This window comes from Pagrus pagrus (assembly GCF_965226575.1).
Source record: "Pagrus pagrus genome assembly, chromosome: 11".
In the NCBI taxonomy this organism is placed as follows: Eukaryota; Metazoa; Chordata; class Actinopteri; order Spariformes; family Sparidae; genus Pagrus; species Pagrus pagrus.
This window is the reverse complement of record NC_140195.1, coordinates 10,769,405-10,796,527: the sequence shown is the minus strand read 5'-3', so window position 1 is coordinate 10,796,527 and position 27,123 is coordinate 10,769,405. Positions and strand designations below refer to the sequence as shown.

The 27,123-nt window shown below is 42.6% G+C and overlaps 2 protein-coding genes across 3 annotated transcripts; one reads left to right on the top strand and one right to left on the bottom strand.

The window, feature by feature from the left end:
- Window positions 1–1,075: 1,075 nt before the first annotated feature.
- LOC311264587 (uncharacterized protein) lies at window positions 1,076–18,078 on the top strand. Of its 2 annotated transcripts, none has more exons than XM_084365595.1 (3): window positions 1,076–1,256; window positions 14,322–16,087; window positions 16,373–18,078. In XM_084365595.1, exons 2-3 carry the CDS (start codon window positions 14,480–14,482, stop codon window positions 16,838–16,840), a joined length of 2,076 nt encoding a protein of 691 aa, XP_084221721.1. In that variant the 5' UTR covers window positions 1,076–1,256; window positions 14,322–14,479; the 3' UTR covers window positions 16,841–18,078. The 2 variants fall into 2 exon arrangements, with proteins under 2 accessions (XP_084221721.1, XP_084221722.1); XM_084365596.1 differs by lacking the exon at window positions 1,076–1,256 and adding an exon at window positions 11,191–11,496.
- A 76-nt stretch (window positions 18,079–18,154) lies between these two features.
- On the bottom strand, window positions 18,155–25,251 carry irf10 (interferon regulatory factor 10). Its single transcript, XM_084365597.1, has 8 exons — window positions 24,853–25,251; window positions 22,613–22,808; window positions 22,360–22,436; window positions 21,956–22,013; window positions 21,057–21,161; window positions 20,576–20,962; window positions 19,080–19,198; window positions 18,155–18,563 (listed from the first exon to the last, which is right to left on the bottom strand). The coding sequence occupies exons 1-8, from the start codon at window positions 25,021–25,023 to the stop codon at window positions 18,459–18,461; spliced, it is 1,218 nt and encodes a 405-aa protein (XP_084221723.1). The 5' UTR covers window positions 25,024–25,251; the 3' UTR covers window positions 18,155–18,458.
- Window positions 25,252–27,123: the final 1,872 nt, after the last annotated feature.

The following is a 27,123-nucleotide window of genomic DNA, read 5'->3' as shown; positions in this document are numbered from 1 at the left end:
CCATGATGACAAAGCCAAAAAGATAGTGAAAGTGCCCACCCAGGTGCAGCTAAAGGCATCAAAGCAAATGTTTCTCAGTGAGTTAGGTAACTGAGATTGTAAGAGCGGAGGCTTTTTTTGAATGTTATTCAAGTCTAATAAACACTTTAATAGTTTGATTCAAGCTATTAGTTATTTTTCTGCAACTTTCATTTCTCAAAATCAGCCGGTGTTTTCCCGACACGGTTGTCTCAGAGTGATAAAGGAAGCCTCCCTCAAGGGTTTATGCCAGGTCATGTGTGATGGGAACTGGGGCATGCAGTACAGTAAAGAGAGCATATGACTGATTGCTACATTATAGAGGACATTCCCATACCTCGCCCCTGGTTTCAAAATAAGACGTGTGAGCTGTCTTTTGGGTTTTCATGCATGAGAGGAAAGCACATGATGCCACCGCACGCAGATCATGACCAAGTGATTAAGCTAAAAGAGAACTTATGACTGTGATGAAATCCTCAGTGTGTCACATTTGACCGGCTGGTGTTACACTTCACCTGCTGTAACATGTCAATATACTTACATGTAGTGATTACGCTTAGCTCTCTCACCTACAGCACTGTGTGCCCGGGAAGCACACCTTTCCCATCACCCCATGCGATTGGCTGATGGGCTTAGAGGCTGAGGTGTTGCAGCAAATAGCACGAGCCGTGGGCTGGTCCATTCTGCGGCTCGAGGGAGGTTAATGAGTGAAGCCGCTGGGCAATCAGCCAAACATGAGCAGCAATGCTAAGGCTCCCACAATGAGCCTGACTGTATTACCACTGAGCTCTGTCTAATTATACACTCCCAGAGAGGAAGAGAGAGAGAGGAAGAGAGAGAGAGAGCATGTTAGACAGGGGAAAGAAAAAGTTATCAAGTGTCATTGTGTGTCAGAGAGACTTACTAAGAGGTACGGGTGTAGATTGAAGTTGTAAGGGTGAGATAGAAGGTGTGTGTCAGTCAGAGCGAAAGGGGAGAGCGACGGAGGGAGGGGGTTGGAGAGATCAAGCAAGCCGGGGAGAGAGAAAGAGAGCGCACTCATAGAGAGAGCGAGCAAAGAGGCGTTTAGAGAGTGAGAAGGAGGAGAGGCAGGAATAGGATGAAGGGAGGGGAGGCTGAGCAGTAGAGAGGAGGAAGAGACTCGCAGCCTCAAAACTGGATATTCCTACGTGCCTGCTCTGCTGCCTGATCCAATGAGTAAACTCTCTGCTACCTGCTACGCAAAGGCACCCGGCGAGGTATGTGACCACACCACTCTGAGTGTGTGTATGTATGTGTGTGTGTGGTTGAGAGGGAGAGAGAGAGAGAGAGAGAGAGAGAGAGAGGGAGCGCAGGTGTGTTAGTAACTTTGAATGAGGGGATAAACAGACCGTGCTGTGTGTTAGGAACGCTCTGAGGAAACAGGTTGAGGAGTTGCTGTCATGTACATGTCATCCGGAGAGTGAGCCGGGTTAATTATAGGGAGCAAATATGTCTGAAGTGTGCGTGCGTGTGTGAGAGTGTTTGCGTATATAAGTGTGCGTGTGTGAATGAGCATGTGGTGTACAATCATGTAAGTCGGCACCTGTGTGTGGGGGTGTTTGCGTGCGTGGAAGAGAATAAGAGAGGGAGTGTGAACAAGAAGGAGAGTGTGACTGATCCAGAGACAGAGGAGTGTGTGAGGAAGACAGACAGACAGACAGACAGAGTGAGAGAGAGAGTGAGAGAGAGAGAGAGAGAGAGAGAGATATGGAGGTCCATCACTCAGCCTGATGGCAGATCAGGACTTTCAGAATTAGAGCAGTGGGCTGAAATAGCCCTGGTCCAGAGATAGCCAGGGGCCCTGAAGGAGCCCGCTTAAACTGGGAGGGATGGATATGAGAAGGGTGAGGGTGAGGTTAGTCGAGTCGCGGATAAATTTTGGAAAGAGACAGAATGAGCGAGGAGGAGGTGGAGATAGAAATTGTGAGGTGCAGATGTTGGGGGCAAGGCAAGACCTCATGCAATCATGGGGAGGATGTGCAGGTGTGTGGGTGCATCAGGCATCTGTAATCTAACTTCTTATTCAAGCAGTGTACATGATACATGAGGCGACACGCGCGGGAGGAACTTCCCAATGTCATCTTTAATTTTTAATCACAACTTCTCAGCACTATTTGTTGAGATACTTCAAATGTTTCTGCATCCCTCAGTTGGGAACACAGGACTGCTTTTGGGGGGGTTCAGACACTGACTCCACTCAAATCCCTGCTCATTTCTCGCCGTTCTCCGTGGAGAAATACTACGCCAGTGTGCACGATTATGATTTCTGTATGTCTATTTCTGCTCCGGCAGGCGCTGTCCTTCTGCTGCAGTGATATCCCATATGCTGCATATAGGAACATTTCACAGGTTCAAACAGTTCTTTAGCTATGGATGTCTTTCAAGCGAGACGTACAACATTTGTCCCTGCTGACTTAATTCACTTATTTCAATTATGAGGACGATTTGCTGGTGTGCACAGGAAGGCTTATGTCACAGACAGATCGCTTATAGAAATGCTCATTATGAAGTGTTTCTTACATGCGAGGATCAGGTTTTTGCTTGTTTTTTCTCATGTTGGATTTGCCACTAAAATGTGGAAGGAAAGGACTCTGTGGTCGGGTCAGAGCTGAGTTAAAACTCTCCTGTGTTTAATATGGTAACTTACTAACATAAAACCCAGAGCTTTATTTCATGACTCTCTTATGTACCAGAGCAGTCTTCTTGTGAATGATGTAAAGACAGAAAACAGAAACTGAATGTAGGTATGTTTCTATATCTGCTGGGACACAGAAATACAACTTGTCCCTGTGGACTGAATGAGAAATACAGCATGTTCTCCGATCCCATGTATCTTGGAGTGCTGTCACCCTGAAGAGCCAAACAGGCCTCTTGTGGGAGAAGGTTGAGTAGCTGCTGGCCCTTTAAGAGGTCTATTTTTACAGGGGCACACTCATGCATGGAGCGAGGCGCACAGAGGAGGCAGTGGCACACGGAGACTCTATCTGCTCTGCCTCACTTCTGTGACTCCACACAACACATCCTGTAGGACCGTAACCTTGTGACTGAGTGGCTGAGAGAGAGTCCTAAAAAACTTGTTCAGCCCGTGGAGGAGCACGTGTTCCCTCAGCGCGAGCTCAAACGTGAAAGTGATCAAAAAAAAAAAAAAAACACCTGGAAGTTACGAGGTTTGCACCCGACAAGGAGATTCAGCCCTTTTCAAGTGGATCTCTCTGAAGTCTAGAAGTGATAATGAGTGGGAGCTTGCAATAAAGACACCCTTATGCACACTGTACACAAATGTGCCAACATTCCCACATACTTGTTTTGATATGCAGATAGCTATGAAAGAAATCTGAAAACATTCATGCCCCCTTCTTACAAACACATAATACACTTTAGTTTACTTACACCCCCACACTCCTCGAAAGAAAGCGCAAAAGGGAAAAAATGAGCACATTTCAGAACATTTCTTACACAAACACTCATCCGTGCACTTAGGGGTGCGTGTAGTGCTTTACACCCACGTGAAAAAAATTACTTATACATCCTCAATATCTGGACCCAAAATAATCTTTCCTTATGCAATCTGCATGTTATATAATGCATGGCCTGTCATTATCACAGCCCTCCTTCACGCCCTGCTGTGCCTCTCCACCTACAGCACCACACAGACAGGCAGACACACACACACACACACACACACACACACACCCTGCACCTTGTGTTGACAGTCATATACTCTACTCTAGCACTCTCACCCACGTTGAGTGTGTGCTCTCAAACAGCCAGCCAGATGAGTGAGAGGGAAAGACAGAGGAAGACCATGAGTAGGTGGGGCGGGGGGGGACTGAAAGTGAAAGAGAGAGAGAGGGAAAACTTAGAGAGTGAGGTGTACATTCATGCAGAGACGAAGCATTTGCATGATTATATGAATACGTGCATTGTTCAAGGTTGTATGTTTTATGTCTGATCTGATAAAATTCCCATCTTTCACCCCCAGCACTTCAGTAGGAGACGTAACCCCGCATGACCTTATTTTTGTATTCATTTTCTTTACCACCCGGCTCCCCTTCAGGGTCCTGTTGAGCAGGGAAAGGCTCACCAGTTCACCGCGAGATGCGTAACGGATGATCACTGTCACCATCAGTCACACCTACAGTATGAGCAAACCCAGACTTGCATGTCTTTGCATTTCTTACACTAACAGATAACAGGAGTCAAACCTCCGTCCTTCCTGCTGTTTGGCAACAAAACTGTACTTAATTTGATTGAAAATGCGTATGAAAAGTGCAGCTCATACACATTTTATATTGCTCTAAAGCAAGGGTGCCCAAACTTTGTCCCTTGGAGGGCCAAAACTGAAAATTAATGTTCAACCATGGGCCAAAAAAATAAACTATTGTATTGTGTTGTTAAGATGAGAAATGGTACGATCGCAATCAGTTCTTGTAAATTTTAATGAGAAATTACCTAAGAACATGTAAAAAAAAAAAATGTTTTTTAAATAGCCAGGATAGTCTTTCTAAGTTCCTTATTTTTGGGGTTTATTTCTTTTTCTTGGCTCCGAGGGCCAAAACTGAAACGTGATGGTAAACTACAGGTAAAAAAAAAACATCTATCATATATCGTACAATGTATTGAAAGGATGGAAAATGCTACTGTTTGGAAGCTCTTAGAGGCAAGTGAGAAAAACAACTTCTTGTGATCCATTCGCTTATTTGATCTAAATTTTCTCCCTAAGAATGACAAATGATTAAAGAAAAGGTAATTATCTAACGCCCTGTCTGTTTTGCATTGAGCAATCTCCCTCCCTCATCTCTACGACACCACATGAACGCGCAGCGGTAATCGCCAGACATCGCAGAAAACAGGAGGATCCTGCTCTCTGCATGTTCACAAGCAGACAGGAACAATAAAGAATAAGAGCTAATTTAACTTATTTTTATTACAAAATATATAACTTATAGCAGCTTTAAAATCAATTCTACATCTCACAAAAAATAAACCAACATAAACAGTGATTCATATGCTAATTTTTTTCATTTTCTTTTTTGCTAGAAACATTTTCCACCTCAACTCTAAATTTAACTGACAAATGACTCAAAATGCGCATCCACATCCACAACTTACCACCCTTAACTCACCTCACTGCAGGTTATATAGGAAACAGTACAAACTAAATGCTATTGCACAAATTTCCCCTCAGGGATATGCTGTTTGTGAATTTTTTTTCTGTGTGTTTGTCTTTCTTTGAGTCAGTCAAGGGGACCTCCTTTGCCACCGTTCCTACATCAGCGTTCTCACAGTTGAGGGGTTTGGAATTGGCTTGGGAATTCAGCCGGGGAGCCAGGAGTGTGATAATAATCCCAAACAGAAGCAGGTGTTTGAACACAGTTGACACCGTGCCAGACTACTTTAAGGTGACAGACACACCTGTCGGTTGGAATGTACCATGAGAGGGATGTGCAGGAAGTGATATGTTATAGGCGTTTATATTCACATCCACTTACGTTTAAAGGGTGGTGTGTGTGCATGCGCGTGAAGGTTTGTGTGCATATGCAAAGATGCGTAAGGAATCTGTGAGAGTCCTTTCTTCGCTCCTTTTTGTACAGATCGTTTTCTTTAGCCCTGACTCGCTAACCCTTGTGTATGATCAGGCAGTATGTTCTCCTCCTCCTCCACACTTCATCTACAATAGGGGTCAATGACCTTTCAACCCTGCCACCCACCACTTACACCCACAGTTTTTCAACCAGGCCTGCCTCTTTGCCTGCTGCAGCCCATGCAAGTAAACCTGCTCCCTCATATAGACAGACCAGTTGAGCACAAACACGATATAATCGTGCAGTATCGGTTTGGGTGTCACTGTACAGAAACTGTAACATCTGAGACATCCTGTAGCCTATAGCATCAATAGTGTCCTGAAAGCCTGTCATGAAGTTGGCTGTGTATTACCTTCCCTACCCTTGCAATGCCTCTCTATTCATTTTACAGTATCCTGCGCAACATTGAAACCACTCAGCCAAACATCTCTCTTCTAATTTAATTTGACATCTTTTTTGTAATTATTAGCAGAGATGATCAAATAGCAGCTGAGTGATGAAAGGTTCTCTCTCAAGTGGGACTCTCCCGTTTTTCATTTAGAAAACAAGCATTAAACCCACTCAATCCTATTTCATTATAATTTGCAGCTCCCTTTTATAACAAACTGTGTAAGCCTTGTGTTGAGTGAATGGCTGTGACCGTGTGTGGCTGGGCAGCAGATTTGGTGTGGGAGGGGTTGTAGAGGAGTAGCAATAATGGCAGTGTATAGCGATGTTGCCTTGAATACCGGCAGTGATAAAGGTATTCCAGACAGCATCTATGAAGCCAGTCTAGACAGTCTCTTTGAAAATGAATGGCACTTGAGCTAGCAACGGGACACCTGGCCATGCTCTCTCCACGGAGATGTCATCAGCATGCTTACAGCTTGCTGACATTTTGCTACTGAACTAAAGAACCAAAAGAAACCCGGTTTGACTGACAATCGCCAGGGGAAAGAGCCAGAAACAACAAATCTTTGGAATGAAAAGTGATCCCCCCAATTCTTTCACACATACACTCTTGTTTCCTCTCTTTCAAGCTGTTTCTAGCCCATCAGACTGTCTCAGTTGCTGAGTCTCTCTCTCCTGCACCCTACCCCCACCCCCCCTCATAAGCCACTGATCTAATAGTGTGAGAGTACTACTCGCGTCAAGGGCTCTGAGTTGGGATAATCATGTCACAAACTAGTGAGAGGGGCTGCTACCTGTGCGCCAGACGAGCTGAGCATGTAGGAAGTTTGAAAACTAATTTGTGAGCTGCAAGAGTGGAAACACAAGAGCATGACTGTGCATCAGCAGTGTGTGACATCACTGCAGTTGCAGAAGAATTGTTGTCACCTCACCAAGAGTGGCGCGTTTGTTTGTTGCATGTTATTTTAAAGTCTTTGTGATGCCTAGAAATTGAAACCGAAGTCATCTCTTTGTGGTTGAAAAAAAATGGCTGGTGCAGATGCCGCATAAGAGGAGTATTATCAGATTGAGGCAGTGGAAAAGATCACAAGTGAAACTGCCATCAGTACACACTTAAATGTCAATGAATGACAACGACATAACACCCGCCTTAGAAAATGTCAGCCACAGGGTTTGCTGAATACCTGTTAACTGTTGCACTTGTTCTCTGCTGACCTCTGCATGCACACTTGTATGTGCAGGACATGTTTCCCGTGTATTTATGGGAACACTGCAGTAGTCTGGAGAGCAGAACGAGGTGGAGGAATTTTTGCTTCTGCTGACTGGCTGACCTGCATGTAATTAGTCAAGTCATATTTTTAACTGATACTGCGTAAAAGCCAGCTTAAGAAGCCATAGCTGCCCTATTTATACCCTAGGGGCTAATGGCCTGTACCACTACACAGGGGGATTTCCTCCCAGAACTATACTAAGCCTGCCTTAGGCCGTACCAGTTAGGATTCACAGGGATTAACCCGGCAATACATTACGGGCGTCACCCTCTCGTCTGCATCACTCACACTGTTCTACTCTCTTCTTATCAGCTCTTCTCTCGCAGTGTTTGGCTGTTCACAACTCTGCTTTTTAGATGGTGGTGTATTCTTTTCACTTTGCAAACGTTGATCTCACTCTTAAAACTCTTCATCACTGTTGTCCGCCGGAGTCTGTCACGAGTGAGCAAGTTAAGCACAAAGAATCGACTCTTTCCATGCATGTTTATGTTCCTGTGTCAGTGCATTATACCCTGTGAATGTGTGTATGTGTGTGTTTGTGGGTGTTAATAGTAACTCCTGAGCCTCCTAAGTCCATCCTCATTGTGGTTGAGCCTGCTGCGGGCAGGGCTGCTGGCTCATCCTGTTGAAGAATGGGTCAGGGCCCTGAAGGCTGACCTGGCCTTCTGCCCATTAAGCTATCGCCCGTATCACCCTGTCCTTTTATCAGCTTAGCCCGGCTCCCTGTGGAGTAAGCTGCCACACAAAGCTAGTAGTACTCCCCCCGTTTCCTCAACCCTTCACCTTTCCCTCCATCCTTTCCTCTATCTATCTATCTATCTATCTATCTATCTATCTGTCTATCTAGCTATCTGTCTATCTATCTATCCATCTATCTGTCTATCTAGCTATCTGTCTATCTATCTATCTGTCTATCTAGCTATCTGTCTATCTGTCTATCTGCTGTGTCCTCTACCCTTCCTCCTCTCCATTCTCCTCTACTCCTCCCCTCTGTTCAGATCTGTTACATTCAGCAACAAATTTCTGCTGCATCAGACGTCCACCATAGATCTCCCACTAAGCCTGAAACGTGATCAGACACCCCATACGAGGTTACGCATGAGGAAAGGGAGAAAATAAAAGGAAAGCAAAATGCCGTTTTGATTAAAAACCAAAGACAGTAAAACAGGTTCTGCAGGGAGTTGGAGTGAATCTACGCACCTGTGGAAGTCTTTGACCCCTTCCTGCTACTTTGCACTTCCCCCACTACGATTTGCTGGCCGTAGTCTGACTCATCTGACCTTTCTTGTCCAGCCTTGACCCTGTGTGTGTTTGCGTGTGTGTGTTTGTGTGTGTGTGTGTGTGTGTTTGTGACGGACGGACGGATTAAAAAGTGCCGAGCCAGAGAGAGAAAGAGAGAGAGAGAGAGAGAGAGAGAGAGAGAGAGTAACAGCGAGCATGAGATGGAGAAAGAGTGCGCCAAATGTCTCAGTGGTGCCACGAATGATTGACAGCGGTATGACTCTGTGTTTGCGCGTGTTGATGTTTTCTTGCGTGTGTTCAAGTCAGTACGCTAAATATCAAGGTATGCGTGCATAAGTAGAGTGCAACAGTCATTTCTATATCTCTATATTGTAGTAAATACCCTTTGATGAACCCAGTTCTTGCTCTATTTCCTCCTCTTTCACTATGACTGGACTATTACGTCTAAATTTATATCAAACACCCACTGGTCTTTTGATTTATGTAGAATTATATTAAAGATATATTGTTTCATGGTATTTCGAAGAAAGTACTCATTTTATTTTCTTCTCTACATTTTATGTATTTCCTACTTGCTTGCTTTTTATATTTTAATTTACAGAGTATGATTTATCTTTCCTAACATGCGACCTTTTGTTTAAAAAATGCGTTAGACGTTAAGGGAAAGTTATCTTGTCTAGTTATGGGTCAGGAACTTTCATTTATATTACCAAGGCAACTCATTCTGTGAAACATGGATTGCTTCGTGTAAAATAATAAAAAGAGAAACTTATTTATTTTGTGCTGTCAAATTGGAGATGTAGGTTTATAAAACTAATTACAGTAAAATTAACAAGTTATTGTTTGTAAAGTTGCTTTTTCCCTTTTTTATTGAATATGAATTAATGCAATTATGAACAGAACATGACCTCACTTTACTTCATATCATTGTTTTTGTATTGTATCATTGTGTCATTTTATTATTGCTGCTTTTTTTTCTCGATTAATTAGTAAATCTCAATGTTACATGACACAATGTGGCCCGACTCTCAAATAAAACAATCACAACATTGTTCAATTTGAATCCAGAAGGCTCCAAAATGAAAAAAAATATGCATCTTTACCCTCTATTAATTGTGAAACTTGTAATGAACCCACACAAACACAACAAAATGCCAGAGCAGACAGCGCGAGTGCCCACACAATCTGACTGCATCTTCAAACAGCATTCACTCTGAAACATAAAAGTAATCTCCTCCTAAATGTCAGAGAAGACTTTCTTGGCAATTGTCGCCTCGCTGTGCGAATGTTTTGCTGTGGCCTTCGAGCCGATGTTTCTGCACACAGCTCCAATTAACTCAGTCTGATCAACTTTCCATTCCATTGAGGGTGAGAAGTTAGACAAGGTTAACGTCTAATTTACTGTTTGTGGATACAAGTCTGCATTTTTCTCGGTGGTTTGAAAGGTTGGATAAATTGCTCTCAGAAAAAAAAAAAAAAAAAATGATTGAATGTAAAGATTGCTTTTCACAATTAACCACCGATGATGATTTGATTGCTTCATTAAATCCTATTTCCCCATGCGCTTCAATTTATGTTCTCATTGCTGTATTGCATTTCTCTGCCGGTAATTTACATAAGCTTGTTTGAACTGAGGTTTGGCCCTGTTTCTTTGACGAGGAGCAGACTGGGTTATTTGCATAGTGTTGCATTTTCAACCTTGGGCCTATTTATTATTGTGCAAAAAGGTTTCTGTACTGACAGGTTTCTGATTTCTTGCCGTGAATGAACAACACTGCTCCCACGAATTCAGTCCTAATAAGCCTTACCAGCCATACCAGCACACTTCACTTGCACTGACTGAATCACTGAAGCAAATCATTCAGAGCTCTCCTGCAGTGCTCCTGTTAGCGTATGAGCCTGTGTCATGTGTGTTTTTTATGTGTGTGTGTGTGTGTGTGTATGCATGCCCATGAAGTCAAATCAAATTTAGTCATAAAAGCTCCTTTACAAAAGGTTTGTTACAAAGTGCTTCGATGAGAACAAAGGACTCAAATTCAAATGAAAACTACAGATAAACAAAAAGAACAAGTATAGCGCGTGTTCTTGTGTGCATGTATATGTGTGTGTGTGTGTGAGAGAGAGAGAGAGTGTGTGTGCTTGATGGATGTGAGGTTTGGTTTTGAGTCAGAGGCAGCAGCAAATGCCTAAGTCTGAGAATGTGTGTAGGATGAGCCTCCTACCACGTCCCTCCCTGTCTCTCATCAACTGTCTCTCTGCCTCCCCTCCATCCGTCCCTCTCTTTTATGTGCCAACATGTCTTCTGAAAAGTGTTCGTCAAAAATTGCAGAATGATTTGAAAACTGATTAATTGATTGATTTCATGTGAAAAGAGGCATTGAACTGCAGAAACATTCGTGGGAAGCATACCATCAGGCAGAACAAAGGCAGCATATAGTCAGCATATACCGTCCAATGTATAATCTGTACGTGCTCCATCCTTGACTGTGTGTGTACATCTGTGTGCGCCTATATATATTTGTGTATGCATGTTTGTATCACTCACAGTGATTAAAGCAAGTGGGCGGCAGCAGCAACTGGTCTGCCTGTGTGGCTCTGCATAGCAGACATGTTTCTCACTGCTAGATATTACTCATTTCCTCAGCCCTTTGCACACACAAGCACACACACACACACACACACACACGTACACACACACTCTTGACATACACACACAGACACAGAGACGGATAGCAGGCTCTCAGTTCTTTCCTTCAGTTTGGTGGGCTCGCTGGTGTTATTTCATGCGTACTGAGATCAGAGGCAGCGTGTAGCTGGAGGCTGCTGATATCTGCGGGTGTTGTAACTGGCGGTGGTGCTGTGGAGGAGCAGTGTAGCACAGTTAGGAGCTGAGGAGTGGGTTGACCCTCTGGGAGGACTGGAATATGAATGACTGCCAACACTGGGACGTCTGCTCAGCCCGCACTCAGGTCAGTCTCACACATCACAACAACTACTAACTCCATCAACCTGTCTGCCTGTTCCCACATTCTCTAGCTGCTCTTAAAAGAGCTGCTGTTTGCTCTTTTTCTTTTATTGTAATTTGCACGACAGGACGATTGATTAATGTTTCTTTGATGGAAAAAAAATGCAAAACTAGAGACTGATACTCTGCAGTTCTGTTTTTCTGAGGTTTGCAGTCATGAGAATAGAGGTAGGTTTGACAGTTCTCCCGAGAAATGCGCGCAGAGAAAAGGCGGGATGAGGTGGAGCAGTGCAAAAACATATGTCACATTTGACAATTACTTCAGAGAAAGATGAAGCATACAAAATGATTAAATTAAAAAATCAACCCTCTTGCATTTTTTCCTATCAGTTTTAAGCAAAAAATTAAAAATAATAACTTTTTAGATAATTTGCATTTATGCCTTAATGGCAAATCAAAACTCTTGGAGTATTTCATTAGAAGGATTGTGCTATATGCTTGCGATCTGTCGTTTTTGATATATATTTAAATGCTACGGCCACAGTAGCTCCAGCCAAACTCCAGCTCTGTGTGCATGTCTGCACAGTGTAGGAGTATTCTGTTAGAAGACATTTCTCTGCAAACTCCTCCACATGCACAATTGTGTTCTTTGTTTTCCTGTACTTTTCTGGCAAGTTTATATTAGGGCTATTTTGACTACCTTTTCACGAGGGCTGTCGAAATGACAAGGCTGTCCGGGTCATCTGAGGACAAAAGTTGAAACCATTTTTTTTTTATTAAAGAAACCCGGATTCTAGTTCAGCTTCCTGTGCAGCAAGAGTTCTGAAGTAAAAAGCTTTGTGACAACATAGAAAAATGTTGTGCTTGAAAATACCTGAAAATGTATTTAAAGATGGCTTTACCGTGCAGGATTTGATTTATTATTATTATTGCTATTCCTTCTTTTCTTTTCCGTTTTTTGTTTTTTAGTTAATTTGTTAATAATTAGTGTCGTTTTTGTTGTTTTTAATAGATAAATTGCTAAACTGTGCAGGTATTGATGACATTATGACATTAACTGGTTGTCACATTTAATAGATTGATAAGAACGGCATAATTCATTTAATCATAAAATGATTATTCCAGGAAAAAATATTGATAGGAACCCGTAGATGAAGATGTGCGTGGATTACATAAGGAGTGATTTCTTATTTATTGCTGCCATCTGAAGGCTTTTCATCTCAAAAATATAAATATTCATGACCCCAAGAGGTCAATGGGTTTTTCCCGTCCACGAGAGGCCGTGTTATCTTTCAGCCAAACTGAAAATGTGTCCATTAAATTGCGCTCATGAGGTTTTACATCACATCAGCAGCATGTTTATTGACCTAACAGTTGTCCATCATAAACCTTTTCCATGTTCTACTCCTTCACACCCGTCCTGTCACTGTCTGGAACAATTAATCCCCCTCGTCTCACCGCCCAGTTTTCAGTTTTCCACTCAGATGCACAAACAGCTTGCTCCACTCTAACACTTATTCTCTTTTTGGAGCAAGTCACTTGATGAGCAACAGTTTACCCGCCTCTCCATGGAGTATCCCCATCTAACCTCTATAACCGGCTGGATGTGTGTGTGGACACAGTTGCCATGGTGACAGTGGGGTGGATGGTGAGACGGCAGGGAGCCGGTAGGCTGTTGAGGCAGACACGCGGGTGAGTGCGGGGCTGAGTGGCAGCTTGGTGCTGTGGTGTTGTGGTGGCGGGAGCAGCGATGGCGGTGGCGGCGGTGGTGGAGGGAACAGCTGGCGCGGCAACCATCACTTCAAAAGAGCTCATTTAATACGTTTGGAGAAGAATTAGTGGAGCTCCCCCGCACTTCTCACTGAATGAAACAAGGCTGCAAAATCTCTGACACATTCGAGGACTCAAACACAAACACACACGCACAAAGACCTAAACAAATAAACACATTCACACATTTCTCAGAGGAAAAAAAAAAAGTTGCACGTGCACACACAACATGGCATACATGCATGCACACACACAAACAGTCCCACATATTTCCCCACACCCCTGCTGCGACACATAATTAATATGCAAAGACACATATCCTGTATTCACAACAACTGGTGGTAATATCAACAGTGTTCTGTCAGCTTTTGGGTGGGTGGTGACCAGCTTTGCCTATCACTGGGGGAGTAAGTACAGCCGCCTGAGGGAGTATTTGTGTGTCTGTTGCTGTCCATGTGTGCGTCTGAAAGAGAAGGGGTTGGGGGTGCTCGTAGTAAGCTTGTATAGAATACAGAGAACACCCGGGGGTGTCGTGGGGGTGGTTCATGAAAGTGGTACAAAAACATATCTACATATTCCAATCATCCCCTGAGAGTCAGAGATGAAAACTCTCCTGCTGTGAGTGCTATGTGAGTGTGTTTCTACACACACACATACAGAGCACTGCCTCTGAACTTCATTGGCTGCAAAATGTATTTTTAGCCCACATGTGGGAGTAATGTATTTGAATGAACCGAGTAAGTTGGGTAGTTTCAGTCCCACCGCAGTGACTGGTGACTGACTAATTAGTGACAGCTATCAGAAAGCTAAGAGTTTCTAACCTTTTTAAAGTCGTTCGTGTGAGTGGCTGATTTCTCTCCATCTGTCTGACACAGCTGAATGTTTGTTTGCATGTCTGACCAGACGGACAGCTAAGTCCGAACAACAACTGATGCCAGGACCTGACAGACTGTCCGTTTTCTATGTTCACACTCATTCTCTCTCGCTTCTCTCTCTGTCCTCTCCCGTCTTTTTTACCAACCTTATCTCTCTTTCTGTCCTTGTTCGTCTTCTCTCTAGGTGAGTGGTGCTTCGGTACAAAAGAATCAACAGTGATCTGACAGTGATGCTGTGTAGCAGCCTTCCCTTCTGTCTGCGCCCCCCGTTCTCCCGTGAGGCCCATGTGACCTAGCCTACACCCACGCAAAGGGGGCCCCCACTGCCGCTGGAGCCCACCCATGAATCCCAGCCCCGACCGCGGCAAAGAGTGCCTCCCTCCCAAGAAGAGGGAGTCTCGGCAAGGATCGACAGAACACCAAGTCCCTCTGGACGAGTTTAAACCACCTGTGCCGCTCCGGAATCGGTCCAGCATAGGGGGAGGGGAGGGAGGCAGGGAGGCCAATGACAGGGACCGAGCTCTTATTAACCCAAACCCCCATCTCCTACATACTCCTCCACCCCTCCCTGCTCCAGCGCCAGGCCTCCCCCTGCCCCTACCATGGCACCTGGGCTACTCTCCCTCGGTGTCTCTTCCCCTTTTCCCAGGGCAGGTAGGCGAAAGGAGGGGCTCAGGGTCTCCTGCCTGGAGAGATGATCCTCTCTCCTCACCCCTGACCCACCACTCCAGGTGGCTTCGAGGGGAAGGGCCCCTCTCCTTGCCACCATCCCCATCTTCCTCCTCCACTTCCTCCTTTAAGACTCCTTTCCCAGCCGATTCTCGAGAGATGTGGTCCTACATTAACAGCAGCCGGCGGGAAACCAGCTCCTCTCTCTTCTCCCCGTCATATTTGTTTAGCCACCACTCTCTCTACCCCCAAGAGCCAAGCTTAGTTGACGCTAGACACAGGTACTTGGGCAAGAGGCCCAATGGCCTGGATGGGCCAGGCAGCAGGACTGCCTCAACCTCCAGGCCTCTGCTGACAGGAGATTATGGGAATGATAGCAGCAGAACCAGGCTGGACATTAGTCCACACAGCTCCCACACCAATGGTGGACGGAGACAGCAGGAAGATCTAACACCCCGTGGCCATTCTGGAGGGCCATTTTTGTCAGACTCTCAAGCTCAGGAGGTCTCTGAGCCACATTCCTCACTGCAGGACAGGCATCCGCATGGGATAATGAAGACCAGCTCCAATTTACTCTCCACCAGTCCCCATCCTCTGGGACTAGTCCCCAGGGCTAGTAGAGGGGGACTACTGGACCCCCTAGGGGCCACACCAGCTGAGGCCCAGATCTACTACTCCTTGGGATCAGTGTGCCACCCCAGCCCTCAGGCCCAGGCTTACCCACTCTACAGCCCCTCAGGAACTCCTCTGTACAACCTGCACAGGGAGCCAGGCCCCAGGCAGCACAATCTAAGGAACTCACCACACTCACCCCTGGGTCTGCCTAACAGCCATGACAGGTCGCAGAGAGACCGGGACAGAGACCAAGAAAGAGACAGAGACAAAGTCCTACAAAGGGACAGGGAGCGAGGTAAAGACAAAGACAAAGAGAAGCACTTACAACATGACAAAGACCAAGAAAGAGACAGTGAGCGCGAGAGACGACGGGACAGAGAAAGAGACAGAGGGAGAGAGTTATCTCCTTCCCATCATCACACCTCACCCCCTGCCCTTCACCCATCTCCCCCAGCGCTCCTACCTCACTTCACCAAGGGTTCCCTGATTGAGTTGGCCAGCGGGCGGTTGAAGCGGGTGGAGGAGCTGCGAACGGAGGACTTCCTGAGGAGTGCGGACACCTCTCCGGAGTTCCACCTCAGCACCTGCACTGTGCTGCTGATTTCTCCCAGCAATTCACAGGGCTTCAGCCACCTGCAGGTTCACCTCACAGACCTCAACACTCAGGTCAGCTTTCTCTTAAAATACATGCTTCATCTTATACCTGATTATACTTGGCATTGCAGCATAAACAAAAAAATGTTTCATTTAACTGCATGAAGAGATGATTGTTACCCTAACCCTAACCCATTACTCAAAGTTTCAGATGTAGTCACCTTGATCTTCTGAGATGAATACAGATCTGTGTTTTTTCTTACACACATAACATCAAAGTCAGATTGTGGTGATAATAACTGACAGACATGAGAGACCACCTGGTTGAGTGTATAACAATGTTGTGGTTTTGTGTAGGAGTTACTGAAGGTCTTGGTGGAGTATCCGTTCTTTGTGCAGGACCGAGGCTGGTCTTCTTGCTGTCCCCAGAGAACCTCACAGCTGTATGGCCTGCCCTGCCGGCAGCTCATGGAGGGGGATGTCTGCCTGGCTCTCACCCCTACGCCAACCCAAACCCATCGGACACACTCGCGTACCGGCTCAAGGATCCATCGCACCCAACATCCCTCAAGGTCTGCGGGAGAGTCCAGCAGCTCGCACAGGGAGGAGATGCCCCCTCCTCCTCCACCGCCCCCTCTTCCCCACCACCCGACTCCCACAGCGCCGGCGCCTCCACGCGCTCTGGCTGCAGAGCCTCCCGTTCAGGAGCAGCCACGTCCACGCAAACGGCGCTGGTCTGCCCCGGACACCCTCCCCTCAACCAGAGCTGATGCTCCCAGCCTCCTGGATTTACCTCATGGCTCCAAGCTAATGAAGTGGCAGTAGGAACTTGCATACATATGCGTGCATACTTACACACACACATAAGCACATACACACCCTCCTTGTCTCTGTTGCACCCACCAAGACAAACAATGGAGAGACCTCAAGGCAGGGTTGCAGGGAAGGAATAAAAAACAATAGAAAACACAATTTACGGGTGTCCACACTGCTGCCCAGAATAATTATCCCGTCCACCCTAGTCCAGGCCTTGTTGCACCCAACCTTTCCTTCTTTCCTTTCCTTTCCTTTCCTCGACCTTACTTACACCGCCCTGAAAGGAGCAGCAGCTGAAGGATCTCTGGGTGACTCCTCAAAGACACACTGAAGACATTTAGTGAGACAATCAAGCACTTGTCTGTGTTCACTCTGTTTTTGTAATGGTTGTCCCACACACCTACCTACTGACAGTGTTTTCTGCAGGGTATCGATTTTCAATCAGTGTTATGAAAGTAAACGCTATTGAAGAAGTGCAGATATATATGAACAAAAATTGACTATATATATTACATTACAGATGTTATATACAGTAAATATGCTAAACAGATTTAATGCAATCTCTCTGTCAGTTTTTGCAAATGCATTGTTTGTTTTTTTATTGTTTTCTTGCTTCTGAGCCGACGTGTCGGCCTGGGCAGGCAAGGTGAATGTACAAGCAGCTCTTCGCCTTTTTTATTCTCATCACTGGGAGTCATTTCAAACAATTGTTCGTCAAGGCATTACCCTCCAATATGTTCTTAACATTATCTCTGAGAAAGGGAGAACACTAAAGAAAAACTGCGTAACAGACAATCCCACCCACACAGACAGGTCTGTGCCACATCGCCTCGACACTCATGGTGTTTTTCCATTAAAAACTGAATGATGGAAAGAGTAAAAAGTGCAGTACGGCTGAAGAGTAATGGTGCTAATAACACGTTGGAACATGATGCTTTGTGAATACTCTTGACCCCTGTGTACTGTACGCTTCTGTTCCCATCTAATTTTTTACGTACTGTATATGTTTGAAGGCAGGGAAAATGATGAAAGTATTTTAAACTCAGATACGGGTATCTCCTCTGATTCAGCACACTCTCTCACTTTAGTTTTTGTGTTTTGTTTTTTTTTTATTTTCAAAAAGAAAACCTTAATTGTTGATTTTTTTTTTCTTTTTAAATGTTATAGCTACAAAAATGTATATTTTTAAAAATTGTGAATCTGTTAAATGATGTTCGCTAGAAATAAAAGAAAAAAAGCTTTATAGATTTAATGAAAGGTGTCACTTTATTCTCTGCATGTGATGTAAAATATGTTACAATTAAATTGTCATTTTCATATTCATAAGATGAATATGGGGTGGCAAAAAATCAGTCTTTTTACATTATTAGCATGTTATCAGAATGTTTAATCAGGTTAAAAAACAGCAACTGATAATTCTGCCAGTCTAGCTGCAAAGTGGATGGGAAAAAAATCAGTATTACGTAAGAATAAAGGAAATTCATTTTGCTTTACGTAGCTTTATGCATCATATATACAAATCCACTGACGACGTCTTTCATGTTAATGCTGGGATGAATAAAACTTCAGTAATCCACCAGTTTATTGATCACAGCTACCGTGGTGCAGGGTAGCTTTCTCTGTCTGCCTACATCTTTTCTCCATCTGTGTTGGATGTGCGAGTCGGCCGCTTTTCCTCAGTCTCTCCCAAGTTGAACCTCTGCAGCAGCTCCACCGCAAACAAGGGCACCACCTGGACAGCAAGACACAGTGTAGTACACCATCAGCATGCTTATGAGGACCTCTACTGGTGGTGTAACACTCTACACTTCAACTGACAGGGAACATTTACACAGGAAATAAAAGGTTCTGCCTGCCATCAGAGTTGATTTACTGTACTTACTATAATGCCAATACAATCACATACGTTCTGTATATAAGTCCAAACTCAAGGTGTTTGGCATTTGAGAAATTTCAATGTTTGATCAAACACTTGACAGCCTTAAATGACAAAAGTCCAAAAAGATGTAATTGTGATTTAAGCCTTCAAGGATGGAGAGGTGAATCAGTAGCTGATGGAGAGTCGGTTTGGACTCTGAATGTTTCTAATAATAATAAAGAAATTGAAATATTAAACTAAGCGTTTGACAGTGTTGGGAAAAATCTTTTCATGAAAGTAAAGTGTTTCTAAACTGAATCCCTGACTATAGTAAGGGTAAATGTGCTCTAAGAGAAGATAACAATTATTAAGTCCCCTTTCTCTACCCACCTGCGCCATGATCAGCTTCCTGGTTTTAGATTCGTTGGGGTCTGGATACTCCTCCCCGAAGCAGAGCTCAATCTCATAGGACGGTGTAGGACCCTTCCCGTGTAAACAGCTCTGGAGCCCTAGAGACAAACATTTCATGGCTTTATATCTGAAAATTCTGATTTCATCATATAAAGATATTGCGTCTTTGCATAGAGCAGGGTTTTTCAAACTCTGAGACTGCAGGTGTCAGTTCATGGATGCCTAGGGGATTATTATGGGATTATGTCATTTGACCCCACTGACACTCAACAACTGAGCCAAGAAAGCCTAAAATTGCTGTTTGATGTAGCTTGAGACTGCACCATGTTGATCAAAACAGGTCCTTCTTAAGGCATTAATCAGTTTCTCACTCTGGGAAAGTGTGAGAAACATTAAAGTTCTCAAAAAGTACTGTATCTCTGAACTTTCTCTTTAAAGAGACTCTGTGGGACTTCCGTGTTGTGCTTGAAGCCGGTCGTTGGTTTATGTTGGTGGACTTTTTTTTTTTTTTAACTAACGTTAGCTACTGAGATGAGGCACAGAAATCAGAAATTCCTTTATTAGTCCTGCAAACAGGGAAATTAGACTTTTGATCACAAATGCAATGCCTAATGTAATTTTTTCACTTTCACAGTGATGTAGTGTAACAAAGTACATTTACTCAAGTACTGTACTTAAATACAGTTTTGAGGTATTTGTACTCTACCTGAGTATTTTCATTTTCTGCTACTTGATATTTACACACCACTACATTTTTGAGTACTTTTTACTCACTTATTTGACTACTTTAGTTACTTTAGTTACTTGTTACTTTGTAGACTGTACGCTGCATCACTGACAAAGTAGCATGTTTTTACTAGTATATTTTATCAGCAATTCCAATAATCAGAAAAAAATTGAATATCAAGTTTGAGAATCAGCCAGGCTGACATATATGAGCCTATGTAGAATACACTGTACTTTTACTTGTAGTTTTGCTACTTGAGTAAATTTAATATCAGATACTTAAAAGGTGCTATTTGTAAGAAAAGTTACAAAAACTGTCACTTTGGGATGTTAGGACGGGCCATCCCAAAGCGGCAGTTTTTGTAACTTGTCTTACAAATAGCACCTCTAAGACTGTTACTAAAGAACTAATCATATAAATGCCAAAAGTAATATTTTAACACGATATCTTTACTTTCACTCGAGGATGACTTGTGGATTCTCTTTACAACACTACACTTCCAAGTCCCCTGAAAGTGTTAGGAGCCTCCCTGGAGAGGCCTCCCACTTTGAAAACCTCTGAGGGAGAGCAATAATCTTACATTCGTCATTCTTTTTTCTCCCAATTATCCCAAACAACTTCTCTCTCTCTTTTAATAATTCATATTCTGTTCCAGATAGACTCACTGGTAGCAAATTAATTCAAACTGCTTTTAATCAGCCGTTATTGTGTTTTTCTGTTCTTTTTAGGAATGCATGCACTGCCTTACCATTGAGAAATGTAGGTATATCAAGCAGTTTGAAGGTCTTTTCTCTCTCCAGTTTGTTGGGCCGGTCTGTGTGTTTGGCCATGGGACCGCTCCAGTACACCCTGCCCTGACAGAACCGCTTGATGAACACCCCATCTGGGGCCACCCATAATAGCACACCCCTTTCCAGGTGACAAAGAAGGCGGTTCATTGCTTCAGCCAAGAATGTCGGCAGGGATACGGAGCTGGGGGAAGGGAAGGAGAGCTGCTGGGCAGTGCAGGGCCCGTAGATACGTTCGTTTCCCAGGGGGACAATGCCCTGCATGATGAAGCACCCGTCGGGGCTCGTGGTGGTCACTTTCATCGCCCTCTGGCCGTGGTACAACAACGTCACCTGCATACGAAAGTCTGTGTGCACAAAATGTAACATTCAGGTCGTACAGTGAAAAGGCCAGGTGCATGTTCAGTTAGTTTCTGTACACACTCCCACTGGCTTTCTTACCTGATATAGTAAGTGCAGGGCTGATGAAGGTTACAGGAGCAGGGCCCTGACTTGGAGGTTTTTGTCCTGTGAGCTCACAATACATGTGTTCCCTCAACAGATTCTCTAAAGAAGAACAGAGAAACTAGACAATCAGTAATTTTGCAATACTGGAAGATTAGTTTAGAAGATTGGAATTTTTCTGTCATTCTTGTTTTAAATTTCTACCAACATTCAAATGTGGGCCCAACATGGATTCATCGTAAACCCACGACTGAACCGAGGCTCCTTTTATCCAAATAATTTGCCTAAAACAGTGACTCTAAGTATTTTAATTAGATGTTAATTTTCCATCTAATTTTGGAAAGGCGCAGTGTCATATTGCCACAGTTTATGCAAAGTTTTTTTCTTAAAAATAAAATCACACATCCAGATATTTAATGAATACACACTAACTCAACATCTCATGTTATATACATTTTAATCCTTTACTGTTTTTTTGTTTTGTTTCTGTAATGGAAACAGGGGAAGGGGATCCTGGAAAATGATTTTATTTTCCAAAAACTAACACACAGTGGGAGTTTATGTTGTGCTGCCAAGACATACTGTATGTTTTTTTTTGTCCGTGACACCAGTTTCTTCATCAGGAGGATATTCCTTACAACCCACGGCATCACTAACCCCTTACGATGATGCCACGATGGCGTCTCATCTTCACAATCTTTCATTATGGGCACATGTCAAATAAATTATTTTTCTCACTCTTTTTCTGAGTCTCTCCTGATTGAAACGCTATCAGGTGGTGTTTGGATTGCTCAAGTGGGATTGTTCTGCCAGGTCAAAGCAATAATATGCCCAAACGGATATTTTGACTAAGATAATAGTACAGCACCAGTGTGTGTTGTGTGTGTAACACTTACCGGTCAATGGTTGTTCTTCTTCTTTTTTCGCTTGAAAAGATTCCTTTTGATAATGAAACTACAAAAGAAAACATGTAAATTAGCCTGAGGTTTTTATAAGAGCAGACCAATGGTTGCCTGCTGAAAGAGCCTTGCTGTTAACCACATTGTACAAGTCCCTCAGAACAAATATATAAACAATATCTTACCATTGTCATTAAACAAGCTTTTAGTTTGTGACTGTGAGGATGATTTTCAATTCACCTTCTGTTCTGTTCTCATTTTACTAGAAACACAACTTATGCTATCAAAATCTGAGGTCCAAGTTTGGACAATTGTGTCCCAAAGGCAGCATGCAATAAAAAAGTATTTAGCAGGTTCATTGTCATATTATGTCAATTTATAGCGGATTGTTTTTATCTTACTTGTTTGTCTGGAAAACCAGGACTCTTTGGAGACATCTTGGCCTGGATGATCACTTGTTCTTTTGTCTGCGGAGGCTCTGAGGAGGAAACAGTCGGCAACAAAAATGAGAAAAAGTGACTTTTCACATTACTTTAAAACCTTTGCCTATTATAAAATATACAGCATAGCAGTTAGAGGACACCGCTGCACAATAACTCGGATATAATCAATAAGACAATAGGAAAAGAATGTAGAAGTTTTCCTTGTTTATACCTGCTGGTCTGTTTGGCACGTTGTTGTTCTGGATCAGGTAGACTTTATAGGGTTCAGTAATGTCAAGCTGGTTGCGTTCAGGGACCTCCTGGAAGTCTGTGCTCTTGTTGAGTGCACAGCGGAGACGAGTCTTCCACATGGTGGGGTCAGCTTTATCCCTCCCCTCCCTGAACTTCCCCTTGTACACAGCCCAGGCCTGAATGTGAAGACTGAAATTTTAGTTGCTTATCCATAATTCATATTTGCGGAAAAAATGTAAGTGTGTTTGATTAGAGAGTACTACTTCATATGTGGACATAAGCAGTAGTAGTCCGTTGCATTGTGGGTAATGTGTGTTGGACTTGTTACGGGCAGTGTAGAATCGGAGATACCGCCATTTTTATTCTACGCATTCTTCTTCCTTTTCAAAACCTAGTGCCTACATTACCCACAATGCAACATCAAATCTTTGCACATGTGCTCCTCAGGACCTGTACACATATTTTCATGTCTAAAATTGGTGGAGTTACCTTTTCATAAAAACACATAAATTGAAGCGAAACATATTTTCTTGCAATTCATTGATGAGACGTGTCATTTTATCTATAGGGAAGAGATTAATATTTGTTATTCTGATATTAATGAGCATTGTAAAAGTGGCAAACTGAATGTGCACTATAAGAAAACGATTAGTTGTCTAGATTTTAAAAGTCAGACCTGTAATCTGCCTTACAATTGTGATTTTATTTTACTGAATAACTTTCATTTCATGGACTCAGACGTCTGGCTGAACTAACTTCAGTGAACTTTGGAAAATCAGTTATGTGAACTTAAGATATTGAGTTCAGGCTGCATTTGTCTAGTTACAGCGGTCTTCTCATTCATTCCTCCCGTCGTGAAGGATTTTCAGTTCATTATTCACACAGTCGGCAGCTTTAACTGTAATCTTAATGGCTGAGTTCATACCAGCTGAAGGGCTGAGCTGTGGTTTTGTTAGCTTTAGCTAATCAAAAAATGGTCGAAACTATCTTCAGGCTAGCACTGTTCCTTCTTTTCTTCAACTTCTCTAATGTTTCTGAATGTGATAACAAGAAAAAATTAGACATTTTGAAACTATCAAACTTGTTATTTACATCTACTTAATGATAGTGTGACATTAATTCATAACTAATTCAATAATTAGCTCTCTGCGCTCTTAACCCTCTGTTGCACAGTACTGACAACTGACACGATATTTTCCAAGAGTCAGTTTTCAGGTTGAAAATAACGTTTTCCTGGAACAGTGTGTTGCAACAGAGCATTGCAAGGAAGAGGAAACTTCTTATTGAGAAGTTTTCAATGTATGAAAGCACATGAAGGCATCATCCCTGAAGCCTTTAACCTACGATTCAATGATAGGCTGTATTCTACTTGTTGTTGTTGTTGTTGTTGTTGTTGTTGTTGTTGTCGTCGTCGTTATGGTAAGGACCATCATAAATAAATGTTAAATATACAGTTAATTAAACTTTAGTTGATAGTTATCTCAGCATTAACAATGAAAAGCTTCATAAACCATTTATTAAGCATTTGTAAAGATTTATGAACATGCAACTTTATAACGGCCGTCCAAGTAATGTTTATAGTTTTTAAAAAAAAAGAAACACTATATTTGTTAACTATTATATCACTATCTATTTGTTAAGTATTATACACATCAGGTGCAACTTTACAGTAAACAGTTGCTTAATATATGGTTTACAAACATGTCATTGTCTATAAACAGTAAATTAACTATTAACTAAAGTTTAATTAACTATACATTTACCATTTATAAATGATGGTTATTTTGAAGTGTTACCCATCATTAAAAATCAATCAATCAATCAATCAACCAACAGTCTGTTTTGTTGGGCTACCTAATTAAATTCTCTTGTCTCTTTGCTGTTTAAAGCCACTGACATTTATGCAACCTGATCAACATATAGTACACATAGTTAGGCAACTACCAACAAACTATACAGACTAAAGCCTAATATGTAATTATAAGCCTGTTTGGTGAGGTAGTGCTCAACATGGCACATAAAGCGATCATTTTATTTTCACTGAAGTGATCAGTGAATTTATAATCCTGTAATAGACCGTAAATCAATAAATCAATAGATAACGAATAAATAAACGTACCCACAAAGGGAAATATCATATTTGCTTCATCTTAAAATTGAACCAGAGCATAAGTCACAACTGGAAACACGAGCATGTGAGTGTGAGATCATGAAACAGACCTTGAACAGAGCTGCATCCGCCGTCTGTCTGTAGTCCTTCTTGGCTGCGTGCTTCCACGGGATCCTGAACATGGTTTTGTCCTCATCCTCCCAGCACAGTCCCGCATATCTCCCGCTCTCTATCTGAGCTATCAGCCACTCTTTCATGTGCATCTTAGTTGCCGGTTCCATCTTCCCAACACTCAACTGTCTTCACAGGCGCAAAAGTCCGTCAGAGACACATGAGAGAGACGGAGACGGAGAGACGTCCGATGAATTCAATCACGTCCCTCACCTTGCAGACGCAAAACAAATATCTTTATTTCTTTTAAAGTCTGCTGCCTCTCAAGTTGATGTGAGTCACGAGCACATAATCCGAGTGATGCAAAGAAGTTTTATAAAAATTGTAGACCAGCAAGTCTTTGAATGCAGAAGTCCCAGGCCTAAAAATTGAGTGCGCTCATGAGAGCGAAAGCGAAAGTTTGGAGCTCATCTGATGCTTTCGGTTTCCCCTGCCTGCGAAGCTGCAGCGAAAGTTTAATCATTTCCAAGTAAGGTGTAAGAAGGAGGGTGATAAGCGAGCAGATGACACACTCACACTCACACAAAGACTGTATGTATGTGAACTCATAGATAAAAACAAGTATCTTGATTTGAAGGCTTTTTTTTTGTTTGTTGCCAGATTGCAAAAGAAAAACAGCATTTCCCCCTTTTTTCCTCGTGTGTCACTGATCACAGTATTATTTCTTTGTTGTTGCCAAAAGTTGACAAAAGGGGGTGATAGTGTAAAGACAGGCACAACCTTTATCCTCCACAAACGAATAAATAAAGTTATACGAAAAAAGTTGTTTTCTTAATTGGAAAAAGACACCCACAGAGGGCAGAAGGACAGCCCCAGCACGCATTAATCACCAGAATGAAGCGCACGCACACACACACACGAGGTGCAGACCTTGTAGGACTCATAACGAAACGTTCATATGAAAATGAAAGTATGTGGGTGTAAAGGTCTTTTTTTTTATTCTCTTGCCCTTCCTCCTCCTCCTCCTCCTCTGCACAGGGTTTATGACTCTAACTGAAAATGAAGACGTTTCTTCAGTGGACAGTAAAAAAAATCCAAAGTTCACATGGAGAGTAAAGACTCAGTGCTCAGGGTGTGTGACATAACCAAGTGTAGGTAAACACACCGCACGCTGCACAGCGTGCTTTCCTCCAGCAGGGGGCGGTGTACTCCTGTGTCACTGCCTCCTCCTTGTTTAATCAACCAGGCAGCTGTGACCAGAGGCACAATGTGACATGAAATGCATCAAGTGAACATGCTGAATGGAGAAAGATGCAGAAATATCTAACAGGGTTTATTTGTGGACTTCAGTACAGGTTTGAGGTACCGCTACTACAAACTTCCACTTGTTTTCTACAAATCTTGTACTTTTTAGTCCCCAAAATGTAGTACTTGATAACTTCAGTTACTTTGCTGGTTGCATTCTGCATCCGAGCCAAAATACAACATTTTTTTTAATATAAAGATTTATTTTTAAAGGGGCACTATGTAGTTTGGGAGAATAAACTCAAACTCACAATTTTAATATTTATAATATTAATGAGGTAATAATACAAATTCAGAAATATTTACTTTCTCCATAACTGCGTCAACAAGCTGTTCTCAGAGGAAATTAAGGTTCTCTGAACACTGTTTGAAGCTAGTAAGGTGGCAGGGTCCGCCACATATAGACAAAGTAAAACAGTATGAACATTTTGTTGTACTTTAAGGTCAGTTTGTTTATTCAGTTTACTCAGTCATGAAAACAAAAACAGTTTGTTTATTTAGTTTTTTTAGGAAAAAAAAACAATATCAGTTAAGATCTTTCTCTTCTGATTAAAATATCTTACCCAAAACTACATTGTGCACCTTTCAGGGCTATTGGATAATAAAAAACAAACAAACCAAAAATAAAAAAAAGTTAAAAAATCTCATTCCAATAATCTGAAAAATGCTGAATATCTGATCCAGAAATCAATCGACCCACAGCATACAATATTCAAATATATAATAATGATAATTTACCTTTACTTGTACTTTCTTTTTTACTTACTTCAGGGTGATTCCACCAATTTTACACATTAAAGTGTGTTTACAGGTCTAACACTGCTGCACATGTGCAAGAAGTAGTACAAAGCCTTGTGTGGCTCAAGAGGAAGCTGCAAGTAATCTGATAAATTACTGCCAGTGAAGTCAGTCAGTGGCTAAATTGGATTGTGGGTAATGTAGGCACCAGTGTTAAAGAATGTGTG